Source organism: Choloepus didactylus, chromosome 9 (genome assembly GCF_015220235.1).
Source record: "Choloepus didactylus isolate mChoDid1 chromosome 9, mChoDid1.pri, whole genome shotgun sequence".
NCBI classification, from domain to species: domain Eukaryota; kingdom Metazoa; phylum Chordata; class Mammalia; order Pilosa; family Megalonychidae; genus Choloepus; species Choloepus didactylus.
The window spans coordinates 22,749,163-22,766,940 of NC_051315.1; the positions used below are offsets into that span (position 1 = coordinate 22,749,163).

A 17,778-nucleotide genomic window follows, 5' to 3' on the forward strand; every position below is an offset into this window, starting at 1 on the left:
TCAGTTTACTCAAATGCCATAATTACATGGAACCTTGACTACAGAGTGAGAGTTTGTTGTTTGTACAGGTTGGCATGAAGCGCCGATACAACACAGAGTAATTTGGGCAGGGAATAAAAAGTATTTACAAAGTCCCCTTGAAGGACTATGGAGAAATGTGGAAATATTAAACTTTCTCAGCTGGGGAATTCCTGATATTCTCACAAGCATTGGGACCACCAGCTTAGTAAGTTGAGCCCTCGATCTTAGGGCTTGCGCTTACAAAGCTTGATAACACAAAGGAGAGGCTAATCCTACTCATAATTGTGCCTAGGAGTCACCCCCAGAGGGCCTCTTTTGTTGTTCAGATGTGGCCTCTCTCTCTAAGCCAACCCAGCAGGTAAATTCACTGCCCTCCCCCCTACATGGGACATGACTTCCAGGGGCATAAATTTCCCTGACAATATGGAATGTGACTCCCAGGAATGAGCTGGACCCTGCATCTTGTGACTGAGAGAGACTTTTGGACCAAAAGGAGGAGGAGTGGGTAAAATTGAAACAAAATAAAGTTTCAATGGGTGAGAGATTTCAAATGGAGTGGAGAGGTCATCCTGGAGGTAACTCTTATGCATTATATAGATATCCCTTTTTAGTTTTTAGTTTATTAGAATAGTTAGAAGGAAATATCTGGAATTGTTGAATTGCAATCCAGTACCCTTGATTACTGAAGGTGATCGTATAACTATATAGCTTATACCGTGTGACCATGTGATTGTGATAACCTTATGGCTCACACTCCCTTTACCGAGTATATGGACAAATGAGTAGAAAAAATGGGGACAAAAAGTAAATGAGTAATAGGGAAGAGGGGGATATGGGACATTTTGAGTGTTCTTTTTACTTTTATTTTTATTCTTATTTTTAGCTTTTGGAGTAATGAAAATGTTCAAAAATTGACTGTGGTGATGAATGCACAACTATATGATGATACTGTGAACAATTTTTTTACACTTTGGATGACTGTATGGTATGTGAATACATTTCAATTAAAAAGAAGTAAATGAGGGGGAGTGGAGGGCTATGGGATGCTTTGAATGTTCTCTTTTACTTTCATTTTCTTCTCTTATTTTCATTTTTATTTTTTGGAGTGCTGAAAATGTTCAAAAATTGTTGTGTTGAATGCACAACTATATGATGAAACTGACAACTGTACATTTTGGATGACTGTGTGGTATGTGAATATATTTCAATAAAATTACATTAAAAAATAATACTGTTGACAGAAGCAACAACAAACAAACAAACAAACAAACAAAAAACCTCCCAGCAAAGAAAAGTCCAAGACCAGATGGCTTCACTGGTGGATTTTGCCAAACATGCCAAGAAAAATTAACACCAATCCTTCTCTAACTCTTCCAAAAAGCTGAAGATGAAAGAACATTTCTTAACTCATTCTATAAGGCCACATCACCCTAATATCAAAGCCGGATAAAGACACCCCGAGAAAAAAAAATTTACAGACCAATATCCTTTATGAATGTTGATGCAAAATGCTCAGCAAAATACTAGCAAACCAAATCCAACAGCATATTTTAAAAATTACACACCATGATCAAGTGGGATTTACCCCAGGTATGCAAGGGTAGTTTAACATAAGAAAAGCACTTAATGTAATACCCCACTATTACACTCAGTAAACTATAAATAGAAGGAAAACTTCCTCAACATGTTACAAAGCATATATAAAAAACCCAAAGCTAACATCATACTCAATGGTAAAAGACTGAAATCTTTCTTCCTAAGATAAAGAAAAAGACAAGGATGCCCATTGTCACCACTGCTATTCAACATTGTGCTTGAAGTTCTAGCCAGAACTATTAGGCAATTAAAAAAAAAAAGGTATCCAAATTGGAAAGGAAGGAGTAGAACTTTCCTATTTGCAGATCACATGATCCTATATAGTGAAAATCCTGACAAATCCTTAACAAAGCTAATAAATGAGTTCAGCAAAGTGGTGGGATATAAGATCAACATGCAAAATGAGTGGTGTTTCTATACACTAGTAATGAACAATCCAAAGAGAAAATAAAACAATTTCACTTACAACAGCAACTAAGAATCAAATATCTAGGAATATATTTAACCAAGAATGTAAAGGCCTTGTACATGGAAAACTACAAAACATTGCTGAAAGAAATTAAAGAAAACTTAAATAAATGGAAGGACAGCCCATGCTTATGGATTGGAAGACTAAACTTTGTTAAGATGTCATTTCTACCCAAAGCGATTTACAGATTCAATGCATTTCAAATCAAAAGTCCAATAGCCTTTTTTACAGGAATGGAAAAACCAATAATCAAATTTATTTTGAAGGATAAGCAGCCCCAAATAGCCAAAAACTTTTTGATAAAGAACAGAATTGGATGGCTCACACTTTCTGATTTTAAAATTTATTACAAAGCTACAGTAATCAAAACAGCATGGTTTTTCCATATACCACTACCCATTACATATTATAGACTATATTTAATAGGAATATCTTAGCAGCACTATACTAATACTAGGAATAATTAGCAGCTGATAGGAGCTATGGGATGTTTTGCATTATGATAATTATTTAAAACTGAGAGTGAGGATGATTGTACAACTAAGTGAAGATAATGTGAGACACTGATCATTTATCTTAGACAGAATCTATGCTATGTGAAAATAGGAATCCCCTACTTAATAAGACAAGCCCTCAATCTTGAGGCTTGCTCTTGTGAAATTTAGGGCTGTAAATGGAAGGCTAAGCCTTTCTATACATTATGCCTAAGAGTCACCTCCAGAGAACCTCTTTTGTTGTTCACATGTGGCCTTTCTCTCTCTAAGCCCAACTCTGTAAATAAATTCATTACCCTCCCTCCTAAGTGGGACATGACTCCCAGGGGAGTGAATCTCCCTGGTAACATGGGGCATGACTCCCAAGAATGAGCCTGGCCCTGGCATCAAGGGAGTGAAAATGCCTTCTTGACAAAAAGGGAGAAAAGAAAGGTAACAAAATAAGGTTACAGCAGCTAAGAGGTTTCAAATAGAGTAGAGAGGCTATGCTGGAGGTTACTCTTATGCAAGATCCAGCTAGAGATCCCAAATGGCCACAGTATGCTATACCCTAACTAACAGGAGCCCAAAATACCTAGGTGCCTGAGATTCTGTGAAAGTTTCACTCACTAAGTTTATCTCTCATAAACTTAAATCCACTGGAGTGTTCCTGTGTTAGTTAGGATTCTCTAGGGAAACAACCAAAACAGGAGATACCTGTAAATATGAGATTTTATTAAAGTGTCTCACAAACTGTGAGGATGCACAAGTGCAAATTCCATAGGGCAGGATGCATGAGTCCAATTCCATAGGGCAGAATTCACTAGTCCAAATTCCGTAGGGCAGGCAGCAAGCTGGCAACTCTGATGAAGGTCTTTGATGAACTCCCTAGGAGAGGCTGGCTGGCTGAAGAAGAAGTGAAAGTTCTCTCTCTTCTCCCTTAAAAGTCTTCAACTGATAGGATTAAATCCAGGTTATTGAATTCTCTCATTGCAGAAGGATGCCCTTATTGATGTTATCAGTCACAGATGCAATCTATTGACTGATGATTTAATAAACCAGCCTTCTGGTTTATTAACCAGCCACAAGTGTCCTTGCAGTAACAGTTAGGCCAGTTCCTGCTTGACCAGACAACTAGGTACCATCATCTGGCCAAGTTGACACATGAACCTAACCATCACAGTTCCTATGCCACACAAGTCCTAAAACCCAGAGGCAATAGCCTCTTTAAGAACAACAACCAGATGCAGCCCCCCTTTCCATAATGTCAACACCCCTTTTCAATGTGAAGAAGTTAGGGTGGTCACTGCCTAGACACCTCTGAAGATCAAGAAAGTGATTAAATGAGAGAAAGGGGTAGTAACAGACAAGATAGGATTTAACAAAGGATTATGAATACTGAATCTTCATATAAATAATTTTTTAGATGCTACATTATAGAATAGCTAGAAGGAAATAGCTGAAATTGTGGAACTGTAACCAATAACATTCTTTGAAATTTGCTCTCTAACTACTACTTGTTAAATCATACTTTGAAAGTTATCACTGTTATGTATATATGTTAAATTTCACAATAAAAAAATGTATTTAAAAAAACAGCATGGTACTAGACAAGGGCAGACATACAGACCAATGAAACTGAATTGAAAGGTCAGAAATAAATCCTTAAAACTATGGCCAATTGATTTCTGACAAGGATGCCAAGTCCACTCAATAGGGAAAGAATGCTTTCTTCCACAAATGGTACTTGGAAAACTGGATATCCATACTGAAAAGAATGAAGGTAGATTCCTACCTCTCCCTATATAAAAAAATTAAAGTGGAATTTAAAAAAACAAAAATATTTGTGTCTCAAAGGACACTCTCAAGAAAAGACAACCTAATAGTGGGAGAAAATATTTACAAACCATATATCTGATAAAGGTCTAGTATCCAGAAGATATAAAGAACTCTTACAACTCAATAATAAAAAGACAAATAACCCATTTTAAAAATGGGCAAAGGATTTGAATAGAGACATCTCCAAAGAAGACATACAAGTGGACAATAAGCACATGAATAGGTGCTCAAAATAATTAGTAATTAGGGAAATACATATCAAAACCACAATGAGATACTTCATATGCACTAGCATTGCTATCATCAAAGAGATAGACAATAACAAATGCTTGCAAGGACATGGAGAAATTGGATATCATATGGTCCAGCAATTCCACTCCTAGGGATAAACCCAAGAAAAATGAAAGCATATGTCTATTCAAAAACTTGTATTCAAATGTTCATAGAAGCATTATTCATAACAGCTGAAAGTGGAAACCAACCAAATGCCCATTATCTGACGAATGGATAAACGTGTATATTTACACAACAGAATTTTAGCAATAAAAAGGAATGAAGTATTGACTCATACTACAACAGAGAAACCTTGAAAGAATTATGCTAAATGAAAGAGGGCTACATATTGTATAATTTCATTTATATGAAATGTCTAGAAAAGGCACTTCCATAGAGATAGAGAGTAGATTCATGTTTTCCAGAGACTAGGCAGAGGAGGGATTATGGAGTTTATTGGGGGGGGGGGTGATATAAATGGTCTGGAAATACACAGTGGTGATGATTACACAATTTTGTGAATATACTAAAAACCGCTGAATCGTATACTTAGGGTGAATTTTATTATATGTGAATTATACATATATTTCTTTTTTTAATGGGAAATTTCCTGCCCAACCCAACTCACAGTCCTCTCCTGGTAGGCAACTAATATTACCTGATTCTTAGCTATCTATTCCTGAAATAGACTGTATTCATACAAACATGTATTTATGCGTCGTTAAGTCCCTTCTTAAAAACAGAAATAGGAGCTTCGTACACACATTGTTCTAGACTTTTTTTTCCCTCTTTACAATACAACTTGAATATTATTCCTTTTCAGTATATGTAGATAATCCTCATGCATTTTTTTTTTTGGATATACTATAATTTAGCTGGTTGGTCTTTTTCTGTTACAAACCACACTGCAATTAATTTCCCTGTATATATTCTAGTACATCTGTGTGAGTGGGATACAATTTTGGAAGTAAAATATCTAGTTCAAAATTTACTTTGTTTCTAATATTATATTTTGAAAGACTGACATTACTGTTCCAAATATCCATCTTTCTCACTGGATCATAAGTTCCCTGAGGCAGAAATTACATCTGTTTTGTTGACCTGGGTACACCTGGATTCTAGCACATTGGTTAACGTACTGCTTAATATAGTTGTAGATGTGGACAAGGCTGTTGTACAAAGTGTCAAATGGAAATTTGAAGCTATATTATTTTAAAAAAACAGACAAAACCCAGATTATAGAAACAAGAATTGGTTTTTGTTTGCTTTTTGACTTTTCATCTAGTTACTTGTTTTTTATTTCTCATTTTGAACTAGTATGTTTGCAGAAATTGTGGGATCAATTGCAATGCATCACTTAAAGGTAGAATTCTTAATTTCATCTGAAGCCATCTGTATGTTTTAGTAAACAAAAACCTGCTTCTTATATTTCAGTATTCTGTATTTCATTTGGAAAGTAGGAAGGAAGGAAGGGAGGGAGGGAAAGAAGGAAAGAAAAAAGAGAAGGGAAGATAGGGGTTGATTTAAAATCTCATAGTGACACCTTCTGGAGAGAAGGTAATGATACATTTTGAATGTGTTAAATCTTCAAAATTTTAGACCAGTTTTATGTTTGTTATTTTACCATAAAAGTCCTTGTAATAAGAAAGTTCAATTAATTTTACAGGAGGTAAACATCATAACTGATGATAACACATTTTATTTTTTCCAGGATAAAGTCATTTTGGGATCTGATTACCCCTTTCCACTAGGTGAGCTGGAACCTGGGAAATTGATAGAGTCTATGGAAGAATTTGATGAAGAAACAAAAGTAAATGTCTTTTACTTTATAGTCTTCCTCCTGATTTTTCCTGCCCTAATTGGGTTTGTTTTCAGGGTACTTTGACATGTGATAGCAAAGAACTGGAGAACCTTTACCCTTAATATTCCTGGAACTGTTAACTCTACATCCAGAAAAACTAGTAAAGGGCAAAGGAAAGTGGGGAAAAAAAAGCTGAAAGTCAACCTAGTACAACTAAATTCATAAAAGCAAGAAAGAACTGTAAAGAAGCATATATTTATGCTTGCATGTCAGATGAATCAGAAAAATAATTTCAAAATTTTTCTTTTAATATTTGTTACAAACCTTTGAAACTGAAAGTCTACAATGATTGAGCTACTGAGACTAAAATCTTGATTAACAAGATCATGGAATCATAACCCTCAAATAACTAAATTTTTTTTTCAGCATTTGCCTTTTAGGGTGGATAAATGATTTTTTTTTTAAGTGCTATAATGCTGCCACCATCTAGTCTACCCCTGAGGCTCCTAAACCAAGATGGGTTTAGAATGAGATGCAGTCTCTTCAGACTTCTCTCCCTTACCGTTACCTCTCCTCCTCCCGCTCCCCCCAAAACACAGAGTCTTCCTACATGGTGTCACCACCAATCACTACCAAGAGTCAGGAATGGCAAAAGGGCAAACATGGGGATATATAAACAAAATGGATCTTCCAATAGTCTTAGTCATAATCTTCTTACATAATTCTCATCTTTCTTATGAACTACAATCCAAAAGTTCCCTTGAGCTTTAACTCACTGCTTTAATCCTTAAGAATAAAACCATCAAATCTTCTCAATAGGCCTGAAGCACATCAATAGACACCAAATACACTAGCTACAAGTTTTTAACTGAGAACCCTCAGACTGTTTTACTCAAGAAATGTGCCCTCTGGCACTTACCCACCTTAAGGCACTGAAAGTATTGAATTATTAAATGTTTATGTATTCAAGTAGAAATCTCTACCTGAGATTTTTTATTTTTTTTTAAATAGGCATAGATTTATTAGGACTTATGAACAGGAAACAGTCTTCAGAGGTGGTGGTCCAGAGGGGTAGAGATCTGCAGAGGGGCATCTACCTGAGATTTTAAATTTACTTTTTTTACAACAAAGGTTGAGGTGGTTTGTATAAAGGACCATAAGAGGGCGGGGCAAGATGGCAGACTGGTGAGCTGTATGTTTTAGTTACTCCTCCAGGAAAGTAGGTAAAAAGCCAGGAACTGCGTGGACTGGACACCACAGAGCAATCTGTCTTTGGGCATACTTCATACAACACTCATGAAAACGTGGAACTGCTGAGATCAGCGAAATCTGTAAGTTTTTGCGGCCAGGGGACCCGCGCCCCTCCCTGCCAGGCTCAGTCCCGGGGGAGGAGGGGCTGTCAGCTCCAGGAAGGAGAAGGGAGAATTGCAGTGGCTGCTCTCATCGGAAACTCATTCTACTGATTCAAACTCCAACCATAGATAGACTGAGGCCAGACACCAGAGACTCTGAGAGCAGCCAGCCCAGCAGAGAGGAGACGGGCATAGAAGGAAAACAACACGAGAAGCTCCAAAGTAAAAGCAGAGGATTTTTGGAGTTCTGGTGAACACAGAAAGGGGAAGGGCGGAGATCAGGCCTTGAGGCGCATATGCAAATCCCGAAGCAAGGCTGATCTCTCTGCCCAGGGCACCTTTCCTTAATGGCCCTGGTTGCTTTGTCTATTAGCATTTCAATAACCCATTAGATCTCTGAGGAGGGCCGTTTTTTTTTTTTTTTTTTTTTTTTTTTTTTAAATCCTTTTTGCTTTTTCTAAAACAATTACTCTAAGAAGCTCAATACAGAAAGCTTCAAAGAATTGAAATTTGGGCACGTCAAGTCAAGAGCAGAACTAAGAGAGCTCTGAGACAAAAGGCAATAATCCAGTGGCTGAGAAAATTCACTAAACAACACAACTTCCCAAGAAAAGGGGGGTGTCCGCTCACAGCCACCATCCTGGTGGACAGGAAACACTCCTGCCCATCGCCAGCCCCATAGCCCAGAGCTGCCCCAGACAACCCAGTGTGACGGAAGTGCTTCAAATAACAGGCACACACCACAAAACTGGGCGTGGACATTAGCCTTCCCTGCAACCTCAGCTGAATGTCCCAGAGCTGGGAAGGGGGAGCAGTGTGAATTAACAGAGCCCCATTCAGCCATCATTTGAGCAGACTGGGAGCCTCCCAACACAGCCCAGCAGCCCAGAACTGCCCTGGGGGGACGGCACTCACCTGTGACATAGCACAGTCATCCCTCAACAGAGGACCCGGGGTGCACAGCCTGGAAGAGGGGCCCACTTGCAAGTCTCAGGAGCCATACGCCAATACCAAAGACTTGTGGGTCAGTGGCAGAGACAAACTGTGGCAGGACTGAACTGAAGGATTAGACTATTACAGTAGCTTTAAAACTCTAGGACCATCAGGGAGATTTGATTGTTAGGGCCACCCCCCCTCCCCGACTGCCCAGAAACACGCCCCACATACAGGGCAGGCAACACCAACTACACACGCAAGCTTGGGACACCAATTGGGCCCCACAAGACTCACTCCCCCACTCACCAAAAAGGCTAAGCAGGGGAGATCTGGCTTGTGGAGAACAGGTGGCTCGTGGACGCCACCTGCTGGTTAGTTAGAGAAAGTGTACTCCACGAAGCTGTAGATCTGATAAATTAGAGATAAGGACTTCAACTGGTCTACAAACCCTAAAAGAACCCTATCAAGGACAGCAAATGCCACGAGGCCAAAAACAACAGAAAATTATAAAGCATATGAAAAAACCAGACGATATGGATAACCCAAGCCCAAGCACCCAAATCAAAAGACCAGAAGAGACACACCTAGAGCAGCTACTCAAAGAACTAAAGATGAACAATGAGACCCTAGTACGGGATATGAAGGAAATCAAGAAGACCCTAGAAGAGCATAAAGAAGACATTGCAAGACTAAATAAAAAAATGGATGATCTTATGGAAATTAAAGAAACTGTTGACCAAATTAAAAAGATTCTGGACACTCATAGTACAAGACTAGAGGAAGTTGAACAACGAATCAGTGACCTGGAAGATGACAGAATGGAAAATGAAAGCATAAAAGAAAGAATGGGGAAAAAAATTGAAAAACTCGAAATGGACCTCAGGGATATGATAGATAATATGAAACGTCCGAATATAAGACTCATTGGTGTCCCAGAAGGGGAAGAAAAGGGTAAAGGTCTAGGAAGAGTATTCAAAGAAATTGTTGGGGAAAACTTCCCAAATCTTCTAAACAACATAAATACACAAATCATAAATGCTCAGCGAACTCCAAATAGAATAAATCCAAAAAAACCCACTCCGAGACATATACTGATCACACTGTCAAACATAGAAGAGAAGGAGCAAGTTCTGAAAGCAGCAAGAGAAAAGCAATTCACCACATACAAAGGAAACAGCATAAGACTAAGTAGTGACTACTCAGCAGCCACCATGGAGGCGAGAAGGCAATGGCACGATATATTTAAAATTCTGAGAGAGAGGAATTTCCAGCCAAGAATACTTTATCCAGCAAAGCTCTCCTTCAAATTTGAGGGAGAGCTTAAATTTTTCACAGACAAAGAAATGCTGAGAGAATTTGCTAACAAGAGACCTGCCCTACTGGAGATACTAAAGGGAGCCCTACAGACAGAGAAACAAAGACAGGACAGAGAGACTTGGAGAAAGGTTCAGTACTAAAGAGATTCGGTATGGGTACAATAAAGGATATTAATAGAGAGAGGGAAAAATATGGCAAACATAATCCAAAGGATAAGATGGCCGATTCAAGAAATGCCTTCACGGTTTTAACGTTGAATGTAAATGGATTAAACTCCCCAATTAAAAGATATAGATTCGCAGAATGGATCAAAAAAAATGAACCATCAATATGTTGCATACAAGAGACTCATCTTAGACACAGGGACACAAAGAAATTGAAAGTGAAAGGATGGAAAAAAATATTTCATGCAAGCTACAGCCAAAAGAAAGCAGGTGTAGCAATATTAATCTCAGATAAAATAGACTTCAAATGCAGGGATGTTTTGAGAGACAAAGAAGGCCACTACATACTAATAAAAGGGGCAATTCAGCAAGAAGAAATAACAATCGTAAATGTCTATGCACCCAATCAAGGTGCCACAAAATACATGAGAGAAACATTGGCAAAACTAAAGGAAGCAATTGATGTTTCCACAATAATTGTGGGAGACTTCAACACATCACTCTCTCCTATAGATAGATCAACCAGACAGAAGACCAATAAGGAAATTGAAAACCTAAACAATCTGATAAATGAATTAGATTTAACAGACATCTACAGGACATTACATCCCAAATCACCAGGATACACATACTTTTCTAGTGCTCACGGAACTTTCTCCAGAATAGATCATATGCTGGGACATAAAACAAGCCTCAATAAATTTAAAAAGATTGAAATTATTCAAAGCACATTCTCTGACCACAATGGAATACAATTAGAAGTCAATAACCATCAGAGACTTAGAAAATTCACAAATACCTGGAGGTTAAACAACACACTCCTAAACAATCAGTGGGTTAAAGAAGAAATAGCAAGAGAAATTGCTAAATATACAACAAAGGTTGAAAATGAAACACTTTCTATACATTTAACCAAAACTAAACCAAAATTAGATCACCCCCAAGTAGCCTGATTAGACTTTACTGGAATAATAATCATATTATGCCTCTTATTATTAATTTTTATTGGCTTATCACTTTCAAGTTTTTAAAAAAAGCTCACATAAAAGATTTTTATATTGTCACAAATTCGAAATGGCAATCTGTACAAGGTTACTCATTGTAACAATGTAATAACAAAAGACTGAAAACCATCTATTGGACAATAGTTAAATAATAATATATCTATACAGTGGAATCTATGCAACATAAAAAAGAATCAGAACTCAATGTCTAAGATTTTAAGTTAAAAAGCAAGATGTAAAACTATGCATATAGAATATTTCCATTTGTGTATAAGGAGAAAAGAATATTTATATTCCTAAATATATGTATAAAATATCTCTGGAAAGTTCTAAATTTGATCATGGGGGTGTATGCACAACTATGTGATGATACTATGATCCAGTGATTGTATAATTTGGATGGTTTCTATACTGTGTGAATATATCTCAATAAAACTGCATTTAAAAACTATCTCTGGAAAAAGAGACAAAACCTATGTCTGGAAAGAGAAAGTGGTGACTGGGTGGTAGTAGTGGAAGGAAGCATTTTATACCTCTTGAATTTTGAACCATGCGAAGGTATTACTGCTAAAATAAGATAAAGTAAATCCATTTGATAAGCCCAGTGGGAGATACATATATGCATTCCACCACGTAGATGCAGAAGGAAAATGAGATTTACGGTTGAGTAATTTGTCCATTTTGATTTAACTGTTGGGTTGCAGCACAGAGACGCAATCCTTAACCTCCTAAATCCGGCATGAGTTCTCCATCCAACAAACCAAAGTGTATCTCCTTCAAAGGATACTTGGTACCAACTTATTTTAAAAGGTAAAAATGGTTTCTCAGAGAAGGAAGGGCAGCAATAATATCTTCTGAAATCTTCCTCCAGAGGAGGATGGCCAAGTGTGGATCAGGGAAGACCCCAAGTAAGAGTTTCCTGCCTTGAATCACCCACTCTTCGTGGCTATCTAAGAACCCTGAAGTGGTAATAGAATATAGGTATACGTTAAGTTGCATGGATGTTACATGACCCTATACAGGTTTCTTTCCACTCTGTTATATGCCTGCCTTTTGCAAGCTGGACACTTATCAAATAGGATATGATGAAGTTACCACTCAAATTACGGGCACTCCTACTAAGGAGGTGATATAATTTGTAGCTGGGGAGAAGGCCAAATAAAATTTGGAGAGTCCTTTTCTCATGTGAAATTTATGAGATGTACAGATTTGTACAATATTTTGAGACTCCTCATCTATATCATTTTTCTTCTCCAAAAGAGCTTACCTTTTATTCAGGTCCATGTGAAAGGACAACACATATCTTAGAAGGTTGGGGATGACTAGAGGACTTCTAGGCAGTTTCCAGCCCTCTTGCCTCACAGACCTAAACTGTACATTTTCTCTGTATTTGCCTCTAACTAGTCCTTAAGACCCATTAGAGGGTCCTCTAGAGATTTCTTAAAAGGGGATTTTCCTAAGAGAGGTCTCCTCCTTCTAAGTCACTTCCTCTCCCTTTACAATCAAGTTTCAGATTTAGATTTCAAATAAATCTAAATTTTGACACGAATCAAGAGGATTTTTATAAGACGTTAACTGTTTAATCTGCTAATATTTTCCTCTCATTTGGGGGAGCTAATTTTTTTAAAACCTGATAAAGGTACTCAACAAATTATTTTAAAACGACCAATAATTCTTTAAAATAAAACATTTTCTTTTTTTTTTTCAGGATAAACTCAAAGCTGGAAATGCCCTAGAATTTTTGGGGCTTGAAAGAAAAGAATTTGAATAACTGGATTTACTACAAAGGCAAATTTTCAAGAAGCTATTCTATGTTTGTTTTAAAATATGTATCACATATCCATTACTAAAATCCTATTTTGAAATATTTTACCCAGATACAGAACATTACCAAATATCCAAACTTATTCATAACTAAATATTCAGAAGTGGTTTCATTCTGAAAAAGCAACACATTGCTTCACATGTGAATAGAAAATGAATAATTTTCCCAGTGCTTTTTTAATTAATCTGATAGAAATAAAAAATTAAATGTCATTAATGACATATGGACAAAGACCAAAATGAGATTCATCCTGGAGGGCTCAGGTAGGTTTTCCACTTTGAGCAAGTATATATTAACACAGCTCCCAAAAAACTGGGGTTTTTTGTTTGTTTTTGTTTTTGTTTTTGAGGAGGCAAGGATGACTTTTAAAAAAAAAAAACCTGTTGTTAATGACTTTTAATACCTTCCATTAGCCCAGAACTGAGCTGGGAATGCTTTAGATTTCACAAAATACATGGCATACATATTCCATAACCTCAAGGAGCCTTCAGAACAGTTAAGGAAATAAGACATATATTCATGGAATAATTACTAAGCAATATAGCTTAGTGTCAAAGAAGTTTCAGTAAGAGGAATTTGATTTGGACTCAAACTACTGTGCACTCTCTCTCTCTCTAAATCAAACTCTGCAAATAAACTCACTACCCTCCCCACTATGAGGGGACATAACTCCTATGGGTGTAAGTCTCCTCTGGCAACATGGGACATGATTCTCAGGGATGAGCCTGGCCCTGGCACCGTGAGACTGAGAAAGCCTTCTTGATCAAAAGGGGGAAGAGAAATGAAACAAAATAGTTTCAGTGGCTAAGAGATTTCAAACAGAGTCAAGAGGTTCTTCTGGAGGTTACTCTTATGCAAGCTTCAGCCAGATACTGCAAATTGTCACAGTATGCCAAGCCCCAACCAGTGGTATTCCTGAAAATCCTAAAGAATACCCTGGCTCTATCTAAGACTCTATAATAAAGTTTTACTCACTTAATTTTTTCAGAAACGTACAGCCTCCAGATTGTTCCTATGCCAGATAAGCCCTAAAACCCAGAGATACCAGTCTCTCTAAGAACATCAGACAGGTTCATTCCTCTGCTCCATAAGGTCAACACCCCTTTCCAGCACGAAGAAGTTAAAATGGTCATTGCCCAGATATCCCTGAAGATTGAGAGAAAGATCAAATGAGGGAAGAAGTATAACTGAGAAATTAAAATTTAGCAAATGATTATGACTACTGAATCATTATAATCACTGTTAGTTGCTAGTGTATTAGAATAGCCAGAAGGAAATACCTGCAATTGTTAGTGTAATCCAGCAGCCTTGATCTTTGATAATGACTGTATAACTATACAGCTTTCATCTTGTGACCGTGTGATTGCAAAAACCGTGTGACTGACACCCCCTTTATTCAGTGTCTGAGTAGATGAGTAATAAAATAAAAGACAAGGATGAAAAAATAAATGAATTAATTTTTCAAAACTGTTGGGCAGATCTTCATAGAAGTTAGAACTTGAGCTGAGGCTAGAAGAATGGATAAGGTTTATTTAGGATTGGGAGGTGTGAAATAGGAAGGCAAACTGTAAGAACACATGTTTCGGATTGAATGAGACTTATGTATTCTGGGAAAAAAGTTCCAGTCTATGGATTTACTTTTATAAGAAGCCCTTTTAATGTAAAGGATGAACAGAATTTATAAATCTATTTGTGGCGATTGGGCAGGGCAACCTGTTCTATAGTCTTCATTGATGGTCCCTACCTGGGCTGCTGAAAATAAGCTTGGTCCTGGGAAGGATGATGAACATCTGCAGTTTGTGTACCTCTGATTCAATTCCAAAATAAAATATAATTTTCCAAAATTACCCACTTACTTTGGATTCATTTATACTTCTTTTGGCCTTCCATTAGTCCATTAAATCAGGAGCTGAGTATTGACATATAATTTGTGCTGGCCCCTCTCCAGAATAAAAAAAATATATTTAATTCATGCTAAAGTATGCTGATCCCATTATTTTCACCTTTTTTAGTTAATTGTTCCATTTCTTTCTTGTCCTTCCTATTGCTTCCTAGGAGTCTACCCACTCATCCTCTGCTTATTACTCCAATCTGCCTAAAAAAGAAAAAGAGATGAGAAAAAATAGCAACATGAAGTATATGTTATTGTTTTTCCTTCCCTATTCTTTGAGGGAAATGTCAATTCTTTTTAAAAATATTCTGGATGTGAGTACTTTTAACATAGTGCTTAATGACTGTTTTATTATAAAAAGTAATCTCATCAAATGAAACCAGGGAAACAGAGTAACTGAGGGAATGACAGGGAGTAAAGCATTAAATTATGGAGCCAGAGAAAGTCTCTTTAAAGAAGACTTTGAACTAAGATTTGACTGACAGAAGGCAATAGCCATGTTGAAGAGCTTGTAGGCAAAGCAGATATGCTCTGAGGCAGGAAAAAGCTTGTGGATGGACCAGTGAACAAGGAAGACAGAAGTAGGAGATGATGCCAAAGAGGTTGGCCAGGTCACTAGGCCATGGTCAAGAGTAAAGTATCCAGGGAAAAGCAGGAGGATGAGAATGATAAACTGAGGTAAAGAACTGTGAGTAGCTCTCTCCACATGGCAGCAAACGGCACCAACTGCCCACTCTCCCGGTGGACCACCTTGGGATCCAGTCCCTGGCTAACTGCTGTTATCAAAAAGGGACATAAAAATCCTCTTTCCCAATAACAGGGTGGAAGGGCATGGCCGAGCCCTGGTCAGGGCTTTTGATTAGCAAATTCCGATTGCTGCGTCCCAGCTCTGAGCTGCTGTTTCAGCCCTCCCCAGACAAAAGCAGAAATAAATGAAATTGAGAATTTTACAACAATAGAAATCATTAACAAAACCAAAATTTGGTTTTCTGAAAAGATCAATAAAATCGACAAACCCTTAGCTAGACTGACAAAGAAAAAAAGAGAGAAGATGCAAATAAATAAAACCAGAAATGAAAAAGGGAGAGACTATTGACCCCTCAGAAATAAAAAGAATCATAAGAGGATACTCTGAACAACTGTATGCCAACAAATTAGATAACTTATATGAAACGGACAAATTCCTGGAAACACATTAACAACCCACAATGAAGATCTCAACAGACCAATTATAGTGAAGAGACTGAATGTCATCAAAATCCCAGGGCCAAATGACTTCACAGGTGAGTTCTACCAATCATTCTAAGAAGAATTAATACCAATCCTGCTCAAACTCCTCCACAAAACTTAAGAGGGGAGAACACTACCTGTGCCAGTTTGGATATATTATGTCCCCCAGAACAAGCCATGTTCTTTAATGCAGTCTTGTGGAGGCAGACATATTAGTGTTGATTAGGTGGGAACCTTTGGATTAGGTTGTTTCCATGGAGATGTGACCCACCCAACTGTGGGTGATACCTTTGATTGGATTATTTCCATGGAGGTGTGGCCCCACCCACACAGCATGGCTCTTGATTGGTTACTGGAGTACTTTAAAAAGAGCCACACAGGCACAGACACTTGCTGCAGCTGAGAGACACATTTTGAATACGACCATTGGAAGCGGATACTGACATTTTGGAGAATGCCATTTCGAAACACAACCTAGGAGCAAGCAGATGCCAGTCCCATGCCTTCCCAGCTAACAGAGAGTTTCCAGATGCCAATGGCCTTTCTCCAGTGAAGGTACCCTATTGTTGATGCCTTACCTTGAACACTTTATGTCCTTAAGACTGTAACTTTGTAACCAAATAAACCTCCTTTATAAAAGCCAATCCATTTCTGGTGTTTTGCAACATGGCAGCATCAACAAACCAGAACACTACCTAACTCATTGCATGAAGCCAACATCACCCTAATACCAAAGGCAGATAAAGATACTACAAGAAAACAAAATTACAGAACAGTTTCTCTTACGAATACAGATGCAAACCCCTCAACAAAATACTTGCAAATTGAATTCAACAGCCCATTAAAGAATCATACACCTTTGCTCTATAACTGTTCATTGAATTGTGCCTTTTTGTATACACCTTGTATTGCATAATAAGGAAAGAACTGAAACTGTGGGACTGTAACCCATAACAATTTTTGAAATTACCTATATGACTGTTGAGTTGTACATCAAGAGATGACACTTTTCTATGTGTATGTGACATTTTACAATAATGGAAATGGCTAAAGTTGTGGAACTGTAACCCATGACATTCTTTGAAATTTGCTTTCTACTTGTGAAATCAGACTTTGAAAGTTATCACTGTTATGTACATATGTTAAAGTTCACAATAAAAAAAAATCATGCACCATGATCAAGTGGTCTTTATCCCAGGTGTGCAAGGGTGGTCCAACCCAAGAAAATGAATTAATGTAATACCACATTAACAAATTGGAGGGAGAAAACCAAATGATCATCTTGATTGATGCAGAGAAGGCATATGACAAAATCCAGCATCCTTTCTTGATAAAAACACTTTGAAAATTAGGACTAAAAGGAAATTTCCTCAACAAGACAAAGGGCCTATATGAAAAACTCATAGCTAATATCATACTCAATGACAAAAGACTGAAAGCTGTCCCACTAAGATTTGGAACAAGGTAAGGATGCCCACTATCACAACTGCTATTCAATATTGTGCTAGAAGTTCTACCTAGAGCACTAAGGCAAGAAAAAGAATTAAAAGGCATCCAAATTGGAAAGGAAGAAGTCAAATTTTTGCT

At 37.5% G+C, this 17,778-nt stretch overlaps 1 protein-coding gene and 1 long non-coding RNA gene across 3 annotated transcripts in view; one reads left to right on the forward strand and one right to left on the reverse strand.

Moving 5' to 3' along the window:
• The window catches only part of ACMSD (aminocarboxymuconate semialdehyde decarboxylase), a 128,813-nt gene extending 115,316 nt beyond the window's left edge, over positions 1-13,497 (forward strand). For both annotated transcript variants that reach the window (XM_037850032.1, XM_037850033.1), the window contains 2 exons: positions 6,383-6,481; positions 12,954-13,497. In XM_037850032.1, coding sequence (XP_037705960.1) covers positions 6,383-6,481; positions 12,954-13,016 — 162 coding nt within the window. In that variant the 3' untranslated portion in view covers positions 13,017-13,497. The remainder of the gene's footprint in view (positions 1-6,382; positions 6,482-12,953) is intronic.
• The window catches only part of LOC119544579, a 94,865-nt gene that overhangs the window by 69,586 nt on the left and 7,501 nt on the right, over positions 1-17,778 (reverse strand). The window lies entirely within an intron of this gene.